This window comes from Nomascus leucogenys, chromosome 15 (genome assembly GCF_006542625.1).
Source record: "Nomascus leucogenys isolate Asia chromosome 15, Asia_NLE_v1, whole genome shotgun sequence".
Taxonomy (NCBI): Eukaryota; Metazoa; Chordata; class Mammalia; order Primates; family Hylobatidae; genus Nomascus; species Nomascus leucogenys.
In genome coordinates this window covers 61794520-61813613 of record NC_044395.1, presented here as the reverse complement: position 1 = coordinate 61813613, position 19094 = coordinate 61794520, and the positions used below count along the sequence as shown (strand labels likewise).

General features: G+C 41.5%; 1 protein-coding gene and 1 pseudogene across 3 annotated transcripts in view; one reads left to right on the top strand and one right to left on the bottom strand.

The window, feature by feature from the left end:
* XRRA1 (X-ray radiation resistance associated 1) overlaps window positions 1–19094 on the bottom strand; it is a 107210-nt gene that overhangs the window by 64799 nt on the left and 23317 nt on the right. For both annotated transcript variants that reach the window (XM_030828758.1, XM_003254711.4), the window contains exons 8-9: window positions 14483–14616; window positions 33–161 (exon numbers count right to left, since the gene is read on the bottom strand). In XM_030828758.1, the coding sequence (XP_030684618.1) occupies window positions 33–161; window positions 14483–14616 (263 nt within the window). The remainder of the gene's footprint in view (window positions 1–32; window positions 162–14482; window positions 14617–19094) is intronic.
* On the top strand, window positions 6366–13504 carry LOC100601310 (annotated as a pseudogene). Its single transcript, XR_004033570.1, has 2 exons — window positions 6366–6629; window positions 12802–13504. The product of XR_004033570.1 is annotated as a 60S ribosomal protein L31 pseudogene (transcript).

Sequence of the window (19094 nt, the reverse complement as noted above, 5' to 3'; positions counted from 1 at the left end):
GAGGCCCAGCAGAGAAAGGCTTATGGCTTTACCTCCTGAGCCCAGCCAGGCTGGCAAAGCAACTGGGGTTGGAGAGTCTGTTGTCATCCAGCATCAGTGTCTCCAGCGCTGGGAACCTCAGGATGTACCTCTTGCTTGTCAGCGATGTTACAGATGCCTCCCTGTGAGTGCAAAGACCTTGGGTAATGAGCAAGGTCGAGGGACAAACTCCACCATTCCCAGGAAGCCATGGAGGACAGGGAATCAATTAGGAGGACTAACCAGCTTAGGAACTGTTCTAGTGCCCAAAAGAGGTCCCCATAGGGATGCACATAAAGTATAATTCCTTCCCCACCTTCTCCTTTCCCAAACACTATTATACATACCATATCGTCTTTTGCATGGAGAAAGGTTACACACATCAGTGAGACCAGATTAGGGCAGGGTGGGGGATTGTACAGGTAGTGCTTATAGAAAATGCCAGGGTGAAAAAGGCATGACCAAGCTGGAGGGAGCATTCTGCAGATCACTGCACAATTTTGACTCAGGAAGACTCCTTGTTATGCTGTGTCACCTAGTACACTGGTAACTATGGGAGCACCAGGAGACAATGCCCTTGTTATAGACCACAGCTTTGCCACCTAGTAGGGTAAAGTAGGGTGGGTTGAGGGCACCACCCCTGGTTGCAGTGAGGCTCTCTTCTCAAGTGGCTTCACGAAATGAACACAAGTAAGGAGTGGAGAAGTTTCTTCTTAAACTCAAACTCTCTGAAGATTCCCAGAAATACCTAAGAGTGAGATTTATGGGGGTGATGCCCTGAATTACAGGAAGTGGTGGCATTTTAAGTACCGCCGTTAATGTGACCTCATTTGTGTCCTCCAGGTAGATGAGACCTAGGTAACTCTCTTCCACATAGGCAGATGACGCAAATAACATTTTCATTCTTCCCTCCATACTGTATGCCACCCACACACCAAAATAGTACACAGAGGCACAAATGCATATAGTATACACATATATAAGCCACAAACACACACACAACTAGAGGAAGGGAAACAAACATTTCTTTAGCACCTACTACATTTCTGGCATTGTGCGATGTGTTTTGTATGTGTTATCCAAGGATAGGTATTATTTATCTCCTTTACAGATTAAGAAAATGAAGCTCAGAGCAACTTGCCTGAAGTCTCATAGCTAGAAAGTGGGACAACTCAAACTAGAACCTGGGTCTGCCTGACTCCAAATCCCATGCCCTTTCCACTGCCGAATCACACCTTTCACATTCACCTCTACTAGCCCCATGTGGATCAAAGGGTGGGGAAATGGAAGGGGGAGCTGATGCCTGAGCTAGAGAGAGCTTAACAAAGGTTGCCAGTGAGTTCAAAAGCTAGGACAGTAATGTATACCTGAAGTCAGGGATATTTCACAGGTGAATTTAGAGAGGGTATACTCTAAATGAATGTATTACTAATTAATTCGTTCATTCACACTCATGAATTTCTTTAACATATATTTATGTGGCCAGGTACTGAGAATACAAATAAAAGAACACATCCCTCCCCTCTAGGTGGAGTAGGTGAACACACAGCCTGCGGTGACACTATAAAAGAAGTATGTGGGGAAGGCGCCTATTCGGGAAAGGCAATGTTTAAGCAAAACCATGAGGAATGGAGAAGGAACTGTCATCCTTTTAACCAATGTGAAAGAGAGAGAACAGGGAAAAAAAATATCTTTGTGGCTGGATCTGTAACATAATTAGAAGCTATAGGCAGCCATGTTTCCCATCATGGGGTCTAGAAAGACACAGGCAGCCCACTTGTAAAGAAAAATGTGGCAAGTCACAGAGAGGAGGAGGTGTGAAAGCTGAGACAGAACTTCCAGGCTGCTCCACAGTGCTCAGGGTCTATGTTCAGTATGACCCTCAGGCATGGCTGTGAGATTCCCCAATGTTCTTACAATCAATTTCCCCCTGCCTTTTTTTCTGTAACCTAACACTGACTTCTACATTATGACAGTTCTGACTGGAAAAAGGGACAGGTCAGATAAACTTTCAGAAAGAGACCTGGCAGCAGTGTGGGGAACAGGCTTGAAGTCCAAAGACCAGAGACACTTAACAGAGAAGGCAAGAAGCTTTTATAGTTCATAATATTTCAAGGTCACGGGTGTGCCCTTTCCTCTTTCTGGAAGGACCAACTTTCGTACACTGAATTTTTAATCTCTGAGAGCTATTACAGAACAGTGCACAGCAGCTGTGTTGATTTATAATTGATTGGCCAATCTTCATTTTACTCTAGTGAAATATGAAACAGCTAAGAAATACGCCTTTAAAAAATTCCTCTTAAGCTCCATAATGCAGAAACTGGCTCTGTCTTGTCTCTTGTGACAAGTTACACTACTTTGTCTTTTTACAGTTCCACCCTAATTATAGCATGGGAAAGTTTCATTTTTTGTCTCTAAAATAGACATCTTAAAATAGAGGGGCAGCCATCAGATGGGTGAGAAGACAGATGTCTAGCTTCAGAGGAAAGTAGCAGGCTTTCCCACCGAGCCCCTCCTGTGGCAGTTTTGGAAGAAAAGCTCTTCAAAGTGGCAAAGTCTGTCAGCAGTGGAGAAGCCGGGGTTTCCAGCTGTTCAGAGTGGTGCTATTTTTATTATCACTTCTCTTGCCAAACAGAATTAATACTACTTAAAATCTGAGAGATTTAATGAAACTTTTTCAGAAGCTAAGGGTATGTGCAGTGGTTGGATTCAGCAATGGGAATTTGTGTACCATATTAGAAGATGCATAGGAAGGGTGGCCAGGATCCCTGAACTCTGGCTCCGGTGTTGCTGCTGCTTTGCTTGCTGTGTGACTTCCAGCTGGTGTTGAGCATCTCTGGGCCTAGATCCTCTATCTATATGGTAAAGGTGGATTTCTTTTACTTTACACTGTAAGACTTTGGATTAGGCTAAAAATATTGCTCAAAAGACTGAACCAAGGGCTGCAACAAACAAGATGAAACTTAGCAAGTACTTACACTAGGACAAATGTCAGATCAGCTTCTGTGTTAAGATACAGAACACCAACTGTGCAAACACACAGAATAAGGGAGACATGGCTTAACAAATTGTGTGTGTGTAAAAGGGGATTATGATGTGGCTACTAAAAAGCTAGTGTTCTTTCAGGTGGCGTTATTTGGAATATAGTGACTAAAAGAAAGGAGGTAACAATTCATCCTCTGCTCTGTGCTGGTCATGCCTGAGAACGCCGACTTGTATGGTCTGAAGCAGAAAGAGAGTAGGCCTAATGAAAGAGCCAAAGTAGCAGATTCCAGCTCAAAACAAGTAATAGAGTAGTCTACAGATAGAATGGGTCGAATATGATTCCCCTAACTCACCCAGACAAAGAAAATAGCAAGAAATGGAGACACAAATAGTTCAGAATAGATGAGGTAGATGATGAATGGAAAAAGTGAAGAGAAAGGAGGATGGAGAAGCAGGCAGAGTCAGGCCATGAAAAGCCTTGAGCGATGTTAATGGAGTTTATCTTTAGGACAGTGGGAACCTGCTAAAGGACTTTAAGCAGGGCAGTGATAGAATCACATGTGCATTTCAGAAAGATCACTCTGGCTGACAGATAGGAGGATGGGTTGGGAGGCAGGAAACTGCAGACTGGGACCAAACAGGAGGATAACAGCAATGAGCAGGTTTGAGAAGAATTTAGAAAGTGCAATTCACAGCACCTGGTGATTGAATGTATGTGTGGAATGAGGGAGGCCAAAATTTGGGCTAATGCTCAGGTTCTAGCCTGGACAACTACATAGTAGATGGGAAGAAGTGCCAGTCAATGAGGCCAGGAAAGGAAAGAAAGGAGGAGATGGCGAGAAGGAGGGCTTATTGGCATGGGGATGTGTGTAAGGAGTTTGATAAGTAAGCTAAACAGGCTTATAGTTCAGAAGACTTGCGAAGAGAGGAGGCCACCAATAAAGAGTATATAGATTAAGAAAACTTGTAGGTTAAGGGTGGATGACTGGGGAGCACCAACGTTTAAGAGGCTGGCAGAAAAGGAACCCACAGAGCATACTGAATCTAGATAGATGAGTGAGAAGAAAATAATGGCAATGGTATTGGTCTGGAGCCCCATAGCTTTATTTTTATTTTTGTAGAGATAAGGTCTCACTACGTTGCCCAGGCTGGCCTCGAACTCCTGGGCTCAAACAATCCTCCTGCCTCAGCCTCCCAAAGTGCTGGGATTACAAGTGTGAGTGACCATGCCTGGCCAACCCACAGCTTTCAAAGCGTGCTGATTTCAATTGCTACTCTGATGCAGGTAGGAATACATTTATTCTCCCCCTCATATATAAGAACATGGAAGTGCAGGGTGGGGGAGACTTGCCTTATTTTATGTAACTAGGCTTTCCACTGAAAACAACTAGAATGATGAATAAAATATAAAAAGAAAAAAGATCCATCATTTTATTTATTTTCTTTTGTAGAGATGGGGTCTTGCTATGGTTGCCTAGGCTGGACTTGAACTCCTGGCCTAAAACGATCTTCCCACCTTGGCCTCCCAAGTAGCTGGCACTACAGGAACACACACCACAATTCCCCGTGGTGGTGGATCCATCATTTTAATATGTATAAGAGATGTGAAGAGAGTAAGGAAGCAGTATGCCAAATCTAAAAACCCAGAGGGAGAAACTTAACATAGGAAGCCACTCAAGCCTTGAGGGCATTTACTAATCCTGTTGAAACTGAACTATGGTTTGACAGTATCATGGGGCTAGAGAATCAAAGCCCAGGGTATCCTGAAGGTGGGGAGTTTAATCAGAGACCCTTTGTATGAATTTCGGATCCTAAAGGGATACACCCTCAGGGTAAAATTAACCAAAACTAAACCCATTCTCCTTATCCCATAGCCAGGAGAAAACTGTCTTGGAGTGAACAGAGAAGGAGAAGGGGAAGGGCAGACTGGTCCTCTTGCAAAACTGTAGCCCAAATCTGTATCATCAGAGTGGTTCAGAAAACACCCAGTCAGGAATTTAGCTTAAGCTGATTCCATACTGAGTGACTCTAGGTACCAAAATAAATAGAAAGGTTTATAGTGTTGCAAACTAAATAATGTGGGACCAACTCTTCCCTGAGTAAAAAACTAGAAAACCCAGACAAAATATACATTTAAAAATAATCTGCCTTAAGATACCTGGGAACTAACAAGTTGTGAAGAATTATGGCGCTAAGATTTGAAAAAAGAAGGAAATCCAAAGGGGTTCATGCAGCACTTTTCCCCTAGGACTGTCTGCTGACTCCAGAAGTGGCTGAGAGGCTGAGAAGTTGAGCAGAGATTCTGACAACCCTGCTGGGCCAGGGGCCGAAAATTGGAATCCAAGGCATGCCACAGAATAGAAGCCTGACTACTCATGCTCTAAGTTAGGTCATTAGAAAACCAAACCCTCGGAGGACGTATACACTAGAAATAGTATGGACCTTGCAGAGACTGAAGACTAGCTTCAAATAATTTCAATTTTTATAATTGAATTAAGATGATTTGAAATTATTAGTGATGTAGATCACCCGAAAACCCTTGATCAGGTGGGCAAAAAGTGATTTGAGTTGTCCAAAGAAAAAGCCATGGCCTCTCATTCAGTTCCTATTTACATTTAACTTAAAACTAATTAAGCTTTAATAAAATTGAACATTCAGTTCCTATATCACACTAGCTACATTTCAAGTGCTCAAGAGCTCAATATGCCTAGTAGCTACACTATGAACAACACAGATATAGAACATTTCCAACATTGTAGTAAGTTCTACTGAACAGTGCTAAATTAGGCCTTGTAAGGATTACTAGACAGTGTCTGCAAATTGGTGCTAATCTCTGGGGATATGAAAGGCATGGTGGACCATCACTCAAAAGTGGGGGATCATAAAGGTCAGATGGAAGCATGAAAATTTAGCCAAAGTCTGTTTCACAATGGACCCAGTGGAGTCATAAATCTACCTTGAATGTGTAACTGAAACAGACATACTAAACAACTGGCAGAACACCCACATTTATTTACTGAGCAACAAAGTATAGCCCATTATAGTGGAGGTGTCCAATTGAAACCCCAGGAACTTTTCTTCCCAATAGTAAACTAAAAACAATACTGAATCCCTGAGGTAATTGCAGAGATTACTGCCATCACTAAAGATTAAAAAGATGAAAGGATAATGATTCCTATGACATCCCTGTTTAACATCTCTTGTTTATTTAAATTGTGAAGAAGATATCCTTTGTTTAGCTTGTACAGAAAACAGGTTTTGAAGAATGACTGTAGATTACTGTAAGCTTAATCAAGAGGTGACTCCAACTTTCAGCTGCTATTCCAGATGTGGAATCTTTTTACTGGAGCAAATCAACCAAGCCCCTGGCACTGTGGATACAGCTTAAGGACCTATCAAATGTTTCTTTCTCTTTATCAATTAACAAGAACTACCAGAAGCAGTCTGCTTTCGCCTGACAGGGACAACAGTACACCTTTGTCCTCTTCTCTTGGGGCCATATCAACTCCGGGATCTTGGTTATTTTGATATCCTACAGAATATCATGCTGATTGGACCTGGCAAGCAGGAAAAGTTGCAAACACCCTAGATGCCTTAGTAAGATACCTGTGTGTTACAGGATGGAGGTAAGCCCCTCCCCCATCAAAATTCAGGGTACTATGGTATGGATTAATTTTTTGTTGTTGTCCAGGTATCTGAAGCATGTTGTGATGTACTTCTAATGTGAAACACATAATACTGTACCTTGCTTCTTATTTATCTTACACTACTTGTAAGAAAAAAATCACAAAGTTTCACTGGCCTTTTTGGACTTTATTTTTATTTATTTACTTATTTTTTGAGATGGAGTCTCACTCTGTCACCTGGGGTTGGAGTGCAGTGGTGTGATCTTGGCTCACTGAAACCACTGCCTCCCAGGTTCAAGCAATTCTCCTGCTTCAGTCTCCAGAGTAGCTGGGATTACAGGCACCCGCCACCACATCTGACTAATTTTTGTATTTTTAGTAGAGACAGGGTTTTGCCACATTGGCCAAGCTGGTCTCGAACTCCTGACCTCAAGTGATCCACCTGCCTCGGCCTCCCAAAGTGTTGGGATTACAGGCATGAGCCACCGTGCCTATCCCCTTTTTCGATTTTAGAAGTGACATATAAAACATTTGTGCTGTTCTAACTCATTTACTAAGTATCCCACAAGGCTGCTAGTTTTGAGTGAGGCCCAGAGCAAGGTAAGGTTCTACAACAGGACCCAACTGTAATGCAAGTTGCCCTTCCATTGGGCATATGACTCAGCAGATCCAAATGGCTTCTAAAGGACTATGGCAAATAGGTGTGCTGTACAGATAGGGTACCATACATCCTGGATTTCAATGATAGCCTGAGTTTTCACCTGTTATCGCCAAATAATTATTAATACTGTCCCTTTTCCCTCTCATATATGTCCTGGTTTGGATGATAAAGTACATGGTCATTCTATGAATAGAGCCTTTTCTAGGTACCCATAGCAGATTCATTTTTGAGCAAACTTATGCCCTATTTTGCAGATAACTTTTTTTTTTTTTTTTTGAAAAACAATTTCTCACTTACTAGTGCATGTTGGTAGAGGCCAAATACCTGACCACAGGATACTATGTGATCATGCAACCTGAGCCACTCATCATGAACTGAACATGCAACAGAACTCCCCCATCAAGTGAAAGCAATATTTGAAAGCAGGCTCCAGCAAATCTGGAAAAGTTGCAGGAATATATGGCTCAGATTCCTATGGTGCATACTCCTGCTGTACTGCTACCTCTCCAACAACCCTTAACTAAGGTCCTGTGGCCATCTAATATAGGAAGAAAAACCTCTAGCTGGGTTTACAAATGACTTAGCACGATATGCTGATACCTTCTCGAAGTCGACTATCACAATATTATAGCCCCACATAGGAGTGACCAAAAAGACAGAGGAAGAGAAATCTTCTAAGTAGGCAGAACTTAGAGCAATGTATCTGATTGGCCATTTGCTTGGTCAGAGAGATAGCCAGAAATACAGATCTATACTGATTCATGGGCAGTGGCTGATGGTTTAGCTGAACAGTCAAAGCTTGGAAAAAATATGGGAAAGTTGCTGAAAGTATAGAGAAAAATTATGTGACTTAACCTCTCAGAATGGATAGAGTGTGAAGATTATTTGTGTCTCATATGACTGTTTCCCCAAGACTATCCCCTGCGGCAGAGACTCTCAATGGTCAGGAAGATAAGGTAACCCATTCCATGAATGTCAGTTGCCCTCTTTCCCTTGGTGGCAGGGATGAAGGCTACACACTTCCTTTCACCAGAGCAAATCTGGTTATGACCCTTGCTGAGTACTCAACCTGCCAATGGCAGAGGCCACTGCTGAGCCCCTAATACGGCACCGTTTCTAGAGGGATTATACAGCCATCTAGTATCAACTTGACTTTAAAAAGCAGCAGCAAGTTTTCTTTACTAGATTATAAATGTACTTTTGGATATGGATTTGCCTTCCCTGCCCACAATGTTCTACAAGTGGAATTAGAAACTGTTGATACAATAATACTAGCTTTGGTAATTGCCCATGTATTTACCTTTAATGAGAGCTTTATTCCTTCTTACAGCTTTGAGTTACTGTCTAGCATCCTTTCATTTCAACCTGCAAAACTCCCTCTAGTATTTACGCAGGGTGGGACTGGTGGTAATGAATTTTTTTTACCTTTTGTTTATCTGGGAATGTCTTAATTTCTTCCACACTTTAGAAGAACACTTCTGCTGGATGTAGGATTCCTGATTGACAGGTTTCTTTTCTTTTAGCACTTTAAATATTTAATATATCAGCTCACTGCCTTCTGGCCTTAAAAGTTTCTGACAAGAAGTCTACTGATAATCTTACTGAAGATTCCTTGTATGTGATGAGTTGCTTCTCTCTCACTGCTTTCAAGATCCTCTCTGTCTTTTAACAGTCTGATTATAATATGACTCAGTGGAGGTCTCTTTGAGTTTATCCTATCTTGGAGTTCACTGAGCCTCATGTATGTTTATATTCATGTCATTCATCAAACTTGGGAAGTTTTAGGCTATTATTACTTCGAATAATCTCTCCGTGCTTTCTCTCTTCTCCTTCTGAGACTTTCGTAATACATAGGTTGGTTTGCTTGATGGTATCCCAATCCCACAGGTCCCTTAGGCTTTGTTCAAGTCAATCTTTTTTTTTTTTTCCTTTTGTTTCTCTGGCTTGATACATTTAATTGTTCTATCTTCAAGTTTGCTGATTCTCTCTTCTGACTGCTCGAATCTGCCTTTGAAACTCTCCAGTGAATTTTTCATTTCTTATTCTAATTTTCAGGTTTAAAATTTCTTTTTGGTTTCTTTTTAGGTTGTCTATCTCTTTGTTGATATTTCCATTTTGTTAATATATCATTTTCTTAACTTTATTCATATCTTTCATTAGTTCTTTGAAAACCTTTAAGACAGATGTTTTAAAGTCTTTATCTAGTAAGTACTCCCTTTCTCAGGGATAGTTTCTGTTGCTTAATTTTTTCCTTTGGATGGGCCATATTTTTGTTTCTTTGTATGCCTTGTGATTTTTTTTTGTTGAAAGCTGAATATTTGAATCTATTAATATGGTAACTCTAGAAATCAGATTCTCCCCTTTACCAGGGTTTGCTGGGATTTTTTTTGTTTTGTGTTTGATTATTGTAGGCTGTCTCTGTGTCAAGGATCAGGCTGATATGTAAATGTAAGTTCTTCTCAGGTCTTTTCTAAGCCTGTGCATTTCTCTGGGTATATGTGGTGACATTCTAATTTCCTCAGTATATGCAGCTGCTTTTGAATGTCCTAGACTTTAATGTCTGGCTCCCAAAAGATGGGGAAAGGAATGGGGATTAAGAAAAGAAATCCTGTCATGACTGGGTGTGAGAACATCATGGGTAAGAATAGTAGCTAAATTATTTATGTCATACATTTATGTTATACATGCAATATCTGAGAAAAAATATAAAGTTACTATATAAAGCTTAAAAAGTTTGCATTCTTTTTACTAGACCTCTAGCTAGACTTCTTTCTTTTATGTATTTCTTACATATCTTTTGTATTTCCTCTTTGTTTCTACTCCAACAGCTCTAACTTCATCCTTTGGTTCATAAATACCATTGATTGCTGGTCATGCAATTCAACAATAAATGTTTAACAAAGAAAAAATGTGTATTAATATGTCACTCAACTTTACCTCATTTTAATATTTGTATATTTAATCAACTAGAAATAAAAATTATACAAATTAAAAACAAAACAAAAAAACAAAAAAAAAAGAAAAGAAATCCTTTAAATTCCCTGGAAGTCTTTTCAGCTGGAGCAGAAAGGGCTTACAACAGCTGTGGATGGGTGTGTGTGCAACAATGGTTGTGTGCCTCTGTGTGCACCTCAATGATCAGAAGTAGCAATCAGTGATCACAGCACGGATCTCTAAAATTTGGAGGACAGGGATCTTTTTGCCCACCCTGGCTCCTGCAAGCTGCATGTGAGTTACCCAATGAATATATTTCTTATTCTAATTTTCAGGTTTAAAATTTGAACCACGAAATTGGGAGTTAGGGGATGGGTAGCTGCTACCGGGTTAAAGCTGTAATTGACTGAAATTAGCTGCAGTTTGTCATCTAAATCTTCCCCTGGAAGACGTAAACTTTTAATAGAGTGTGAAGATTATTTGTGTCCACAGTTTCAAAATTGTTACATCGGACTGATTCTGCCAATGAAATTGTTGTCTAGATGAGGAGACAGATTCTTGGTGCTTCCTACTCCATCATCTTCCCAGAATCCTCTAGTGAAATAGTCTTTGATGATTTATCTACTATACCAATTAGATATAGTTAGGGAAGTTGGGACCCTAACTTAACAGCATAGGATATCACATAAACGAAAACTGATACTGTTTTTCTCATAACCACAACCTAAGGGCCTAGGAATTAATAGAAATGAAAGTAGCTCCTCTTACAATTATGTCTAATAGTCCACTTGCAGAATTTTTGCTTCTCATTCTACAATTTTTGGCACTTCTGATTTACAGGTCTTAGTTCTTAAGGAGGTACTTGTACCAGGAGACACAATCATGGTTCCACTGAACTGGAAATCTAGACTGCTACCAGCCACTTGCATTTCTCATTTCACTGAACCAACAGTCAGACAAAGAGGGGTTCATTCTACTGGCTAGGTGACTGATACTGTTTATAAAAATAAATATAATTGCTGTTATACCTTGAGGTTAAAAAAAAAAAAAGTATCTTTGGGACTAGAGTATTATCTGGTGCTCCTCTAAGAAGTTCCATGTCTTTTAGTCTTTTAATGAAGACTACAGCAACCCAGTAAAAGCAGGACCTTAAAGGACTCAGACCCTTCAGAAGCGAAGTTTCAGAAGACCACATCAGTTAAAGAACCCCAACCAGCCAAGGTGCTGGAAGAGGACAAACGAACATTAAATAGGTGATGGAAAAAAGGATGTACAAATATCCACTATGGCCTCCTGACCAGTTAAGAAAAGATCACTGTAGCAACTATGTATATTTTCATGTGCATTTTCTTCCTTCCTTAGTGTGTGTGTGCACGCACACTCGCATGCACACTTAAGCTGCTAGTGGTGACTGACTTTACAACTTAGTTTTTAGGATATAAAATATCCATAAATTTCTTTAGAAAATAATATCATCCAGTGATGGCTACAGTAACTGATGGCACTGTGTCTCATCCTTCTTGAGGAGATGGTGAAAGTGTCTTCAGTATAAGAGGAAGAGTTCCTTCATGTTAGGTAAAAGCATGTTGCAGTTGCTATTGTTGTATGGAAATTAAATACGGAGGGAAGCAGGAGGGTAGATATTGGGGTTCCAAGGGTTGAATGGTGCCAGTTATCTGCCTATTTGCTCTCAGCCTTCACCCCTTCCTTCTGTGTTCTTCTATGTATTGTAAGGGGCTGGAGCCATCTCCTTAACTACACTTCCCAGACTGCCTTTCCAACTAGTTGGATACTGCCAATAGAAGGGATTCATGAGAGACTGGAAGGCCAGAGCCAGGGAGAAGCAACTCTCTTGTTTGGCTTCTGATAGCATTTCTGTCAGCAGCAGCAGTGATAGTGCAACAGCAATGGCAGTACTAACCATGGTAACTGCATTGGCAGAGATTCCAGCCTTGGTTGAGGCATCACATCTTCAGCAGGTCTACAATTACAGTGACACCTTCCCTGAAAGCCCAGCAGTGGATATAGCCTTGTTGACTTCAGTTTAGCAGTGTTGCAGCTTCTGATCTCTGGTTATCAATGCTTCTTACTTTTTGTTCTTCCCGTACCCCTCTTCTCCAATTAGCTCTTCCATCCCTTCTAACAGCCATGTAACCAATTCCCTCTCTTTATCACTGGTGATATTTTAGGTGGAATAGTGGTTCTCTGGGTGTGATTTTTAAGAGTGCTTACCTTTTAGAGCTACATACTGGAATATTTATAGATGAAATAATATGAAACATTTATGGCTATATATATCCGAGATTTTTCTTAAGAATATTCCAGGAGGGGGTGTGATGGGGGCATAGATGAAACAAGATTGGCCATGACTTGATAATTGTCAGGTGATAATTGTTGGTGATAGGTACCTGGAGTCAATTTTATGATTGACTCTAATTTTATATGCGTTTAAAAACTTTCCATAACAAAATACCAATTACCTCTCCCTGCCAAGAATAAACGAATAAATCAATAAATAAACCAATTAATACCATCTATTTATAATACCTTAAGTGGGTTTTATATTTCTGTCTACAGCCTGACTGGCTCATGGAGAAAGCCTACCTAAGAATGAAGCCGGGACCCGGCAGATGGCTCCTGTGAATGGTGGCAAGAAGAAAAAGGGCCATTCTGCCATCAATGAGGTGGTGACCCGAGAATACACCATCAACATTCACAAGTGCATCCATGGAGTGGGCTTCAAGAAGCGTGCCCCTTGGGCACTTAAAGAGATTCGGAAATTTGCCATGAAGGAGATGGGAACTCTAGATGTGCGCAACTGATACCAGGCTCAACAAGGCTGTCTGGGCCAAAGGAATAAGGAATGTCCCATGCCGAATCCATGTGCAGTTGTCCAGAGAACATAATGAGGATGAAGATTCACCAAATAAGCTCTATACTTTGGTTACCTATGTACCTGTTACCACTTTCAAAAATCTACAGATAGTCATTGTGGATGAGAACTAATCACTGATTGTCAACTATATCAAATAAAGTTATAAAACTGCAAAAAAAAAAAAAAAAAAAGAATGAAGCCAACACCAAGGAAAACAAAGATGTCTTCATGTGTATGACAGAACAAGTAACAGACTAACAGAAGCTGCACACATGCTCAAGAAATAGAGATGCACGCAGAGACCTGACAACGTCCTGTGCACCTATATCCAGCCAAAGCATACAGCAGATTGACCTCACGATTTTTCACATACATGAACCAACAAATTCCCTTTTTTGTTTAAGCTACTTTGAATTGGACTTCTGTTACTTGCAAACAAAACAACCCTAACTAATGAAACCCCTAATAAATGATCACTACTATTATCTCAACCCCCTTGAGCAACTAGCCAACCACAATCATCACTATATAAAATCTAAGTAACTTATTACATATATACACATATATATATTAGACATAAGCCATAATAGAATGTGCTAAGTATTAAATTAACTGTGGAAACACTAAATTAAACTGACCCTTAGAGAAGGGATTAAGAGGCATGGGCTAAAGCAGTCAGAGAAGGCTCCTGGTAGGGAAAGGAGGAAGGTCTGAGCTGGGCCTTAGAAAATGTACAGAATCTACATGAGAATATAATATAACGGTCATGAGTATGGTCTCTGGAGTCCGACAGACTTGATTCAAATCCTGGGTCTGTTACCGACTAGCTTTGCAACTTTGGGCAAGTTACTTAAATGTCTGTACTTATTTCCTCATCTAAAAAATGTGGATAATAATAGGAGACCTACCTCACAGAGCTGTTATGAGGATTTAATGAGTTAACATACATAATGCCGAGAACAGTGTCTGGACATTGTAAGTACTACATATGTGTTTTTATTACTATTAAAGAGGAAGGACCAGCCAGAAGGAATGGCCTCAGCAAAGGTGCAGAGTGGGAATGTACAAAGGTTATCTAGAGACCAGGGAACAGACTTACTGAGCTGACACAGGGGGCTCATGAAGAATTGTCTGGCAAGACAGTTTACAGATGACCAGTCAGAGGCAGGGAAAGTGTCTTGCCAAACACCTGGATCTCTCCTAACAGCACACAGGAAATTGGGGGCACGTGTCTGAGGCCTTTCTGGGAGCTTCAGTAGGTGGCATTGTCCCTGCTTTGAGCACTTACAGCCTATCTTTATGGCACTTCCAAGCTGCTATGGGCTATTTCCTTGGATATTTGTACACAAAAACACAGAACGGACTCCAGGAGGTAGAACTTACTGCTCTGCAACGGCCAAATTGGGCGGCAGGGAGGTGAGGCCATTGCCTGTGAGGAGCAGGACACGGAGGTGTGGCAGAATCCCCAAATCACAGATGGCCTCCACAGTCAGGCTGTTGAAGGAAAGGTCCAAGAACTGCCATGCAAAGATGAAAGATGGGGAAAGTAAGCACTCTGTGTGACAACAATGCTCATATATGATGTGGGAGCAACTTTCTAGAGTGCCCCATCGCCCACAGGACAAAACCCTCCTGGATCTCCAGATTAACATTCAAGGTCTACTAGAGTCAGTACCCAACCGGTTTTCTAGCCTTAGTTGCCACTACAAATCTGTTTATCCTGTAGTGCTGGGCAAATAGACTCCTCCCCGCTCTTTGCCTCATCCACCTATAGATCTTTGCTTGTGCTTTTTGTTTAAATGGGAATGCACTTCTTCCATGTATCCTAATCCAAGCCCACAAAAGACAGCTCAAAAGCTGCCTCCTTGTAAAACCTTCTCAATTCCCCAGACAGATGGAATCTCTACCTCCCCTAACTTTGACTGCTTTATCTAAACTGCTCTCAGGGTACTTATCAAAGTTGGCCAGGTATCTGGCATATGGATATGCCTAGCACAGTGCTTGGCACACAGTGGTGGACTAGATCATAAACTGGTACTTGGAAGACTGTGGGGTCAAGTGCCATGCCACTGTAACACTGTATCCTTGTAAGTTAGCATAAGACCTGGCACAAAGTAGGTACACATAAAAAATGAGCTGAATAAACTGGCTTCAGTGGCTCACGCCTGTAATCCCAGCACTTTGGGAGGCAGACGTGGGCAGATCATGAGGTCAGGAGATTAAGACTATCCTGGCTAACACGGTGAAACCCCGTCTCTACTAAAAATACAAAAAATTAGCCAGAGTGGTGGCACGCGCCTGTAGTGCTAGCTACTCAGGAGGCTGAGGCAGGAGAATCACATGAACCTGGGGGGCAGAGGTTGCAGTGAGCTGAGATCACACCACTGCACTCCAGCCTGGGCGACAAAGCAAGACTCTGTCTCAAAAAAAAAAAGAGAAAAAAAAAAGAAAAAAGAAATAAACTGGCTTATGAGGACAATAACCCCAAATTGTCACCCTATTGTCAACCACCTTCTAACTGGCCTTCTGGATTCATGACATAGTTGACTGGGGTCAAGGGGCCAAGGGGTCAGTCAGAAAACTGTGTTTCTCTGCAGAGACAATCAGGATAAATGACATCTGTCCAATATTTGTTCTCCTTCTCCTAAGCCTCTGTAGACACTATATATACAAGTTGGCTCCCTTCCATCACCCCTATTTCTTATGTGCTTCCCTGTGCCCCCCTCCTCAACATACACTGAAGTCTACTGAATGGGGTCAGTTTCAGCAACTTATTCAATTGGTACAGGAGCAAGTCTTTGGTCAGCCACATCAGTATTACATAGTCAGACATATAAACGCTACAGGTTACCCTCAGAGGACTGGGTTTGGTCTGACTCTGCTGTAATAATTGATAGCTCTGCAGACCTGGGTGTAAGTCCTGACTAACCATGTGATATTAGGCAAATTACTTAATCTGGGTTTCCTTATCTGTAAAGTAGAAATAAGTGGTTCTTATGTAGATAAAGCCTTTATCCTGGAGTAACAGTAAATGCTTAATGTTGGCTGTCATCATCATCACATTATCATTTCATTCCTCAACTCTATGCATAAGGCTTACTTTGTACCCGTCCCTGCCCTTTAGGAGCTCCCAGCCTACTCAGCTAAATACATGTATATGTTCATTATGTAGCCATGCTGCTGGGATAGATGTCTGATGACAGACCAATCAGGGCACAAAGGAAGGAAATGGTCAGGTCTACCAGGAGATCAGGACAGGCTTCACATGGTAGGTAACATCTGAGCTGTCCTCAGAGACCAGTAGGTATTCACCAAATTGTTAAGGGCAAAGAGACATTCAGGGCAGCAAGTGGCATGTATAGAAGCCAGGAGGCAGGAGGCAGCCTTGCTTGTTCTGAGAACCATGAATAGTTTGGGTATGACTGAAGTCCCTGGTATAAGAAATGGCTTGATAAGACTAGCCAAGTACTACAGAAGCGCCAAGTTCATGCCACCATCAGCAAATTCCAAGGTTTGAGGGTTCAGACAATGAGGCGATCCCACTTGGCTGGAGAAAACAGAGAAGCCTACAGGAGGCAGACCTGGAAACGTGCCTGAGATAAGCACAGGGGAAAGTAGGGAACATTCTCCCCTCATACTCATGTGTGAACAGTCAGCCTATGGATTCTATCTACCTCCTTAATATCTCTCATACTTGTTCCCTCCAATCTATTCTATCTACCTCCTTAATATCTCTCATACTTGTTCTCTCCAATCTATTTTTTACACGGAAGCCAGAATGGTTTTTCTAAAATGCAGTTCTGACCCTATATCACTTAGCTTAAAACCCTTCAATGGATCCCTATTCTCCTTAAGGTTTAAACTCCTCAGCAAAGTTTCCGAGGTTCTCCTTGGTCTCTTTTCTGCTACCCCTCCAGGTTCACATATCGCTACACTCTACTGTGTCTGTCTCTATTCCAACCATACTGAGCTGTTTCATTAGGGTTCTAGCTCAGAAGCTGGCCTACTGCTATTTTGTATAACCCATGAGCTAAGAATAATTTTTGCTTTTTTCTTTTTGAGACAGGGTCTCATTCTGTCACCCATTGGTGTGAACATGGCTACAGGGCAGTGGTGTGAACATGGCTCACTGAAGCCTCAAGCTGTTGGGCTCAAGTGATCCTCCTGCCTCAGACTCCTGTGGGTCCACAGGCACGCACCACCATGCTATTTTTTTTTATTTTTGTAGAGACATGGTCTCATTTTGTTCCCAGGCTGGTCTTGAACCTCTGGGCTCAAGCGATCCTCTCGTCCTGGCCTCCCAAAGTGCTGGGATTATAGGTGTGAGCCACCCTGCCCAGCCAATTTTTACATTTTTAAATGGTTGAAAAAAATAAAAAAAAAGAATAAGAGTGTGTTTCATGTACAAATTATGTGAAGTTCAGATTTCAGTGTCATGAAGTTTTAGGCTGGGCGCAGTGGCTCACGCCTGTAATCCCAGCTCTTTGGGAGTCTGAGGTGGGCAGATCACTTGAGGCCAGGAGTTCGAGACTAGCCTGGCCAACACGGTGAAACCCGTCTCTACCAAAAATACAAAAATTAGCTGGGTGTGGTGGTGCACACTTGTAGTCCCAGCTACTCGGGAGGCTGAGGCATGAGAATCGCTTGAACCCAGGAGGTGGAGGTTGCAGGAAGCCGAGATTGTGCCACTTACTCCTGCCTGGGTGACAGAGTGAGACTGTCTCAAAAAATAAATTCATTAAAATAAATAAATAAAGTTTTATTGGAACACAGCCATGCTCATTTCTCAATTGTTTACATATTGTCTATGGCTGTTTTCCATTATACAACAGCAGAGCTGACTAGTTATGATTAGTTATGACCATATGAACCATAAAGCCTAAAATATTAGGCCTGCTGTACAGAAAAAGTTCGCTGACCTCATTCTAGCTGCTTTGGCTATTTAATGTAGGATCCAAATTTGCTTTCTATAGAATTAAGGGCAATTTAAAGAAATGAATAGCCTTAGAATCACAGGCCACAGAATTTCAGAGCTGACCCAGAATTTACAGAGGGGAAATGTTGTCCCAGAGAGGGTACGTTGTTTGGCCAGGTAGGCATGGCAAAGTACTGGCAAAACCAAGACAAAGGACTGCCAGGGCAGGGCTCCAGCTGAACCTTCTTCAGATCTGTAATCCGAGAATCAAACCATGGCAAAGTTAAGTTTTTCTAAATTGACTCCTGAAGAATTATTCTACTCTGGGCTTTTCCTCCTGGGGCAGCCTTTTTGGCAAACAGGAACAGAAGATTCCTAACCTGGCTACTACATCTGCTGAGTCACATCAAGTTTTATTACACATCAAAATATTCATTACTGTGAGCTGCAAATTCAGGATATTTGACAGGTTTATCCTTCTTCTTTGGGAGCCCCTGCAAATCACAGACAGATGAAAACAGATGACTGGGCAAGAGATTTCCTGTTTTCATTTATATTCTGCATCTTAACTTTGGTCTGCTCTCTTATGTAAATACACTTTCGTAAGGGTAGGTCTGCTGGATAAATCATCTTCATCAGATGCGATTACACTATAAAGTAAAGTAAGGCCTCCAAAAAAGTCACTCATGATCAATCACTAGATCCAAGCTAGTCAGTTGTGGGGTCAGAGCCTATACTCATGTATCCTCCCTTCAGCCCATTGGCACTTGAAACAGGGGTTTGAAATGGTAGGGGAAGAAGACAAGATGCATGGTACAATGCACAACACAGGAGCTCAATGACTACTCTCTGAAAAAGTAAAAGAACAAATAAATGGAAGTTCTTAAGAAGCTCCCAGGCTCAAAGGTCAGGGACATGGCTCCCTGTATCTCTAGACCATCTGAAACCTGTTTCCTGCTGTCTATTCCAAAATCTACTACTAAATATTTATTAACACAGAAAAAAAATGCATCAGTTGTTGTAAACTATTTTATTCAACTTTCAAGAGCTTTGCTTCTTAGACAAGTGTGAGGACTACTT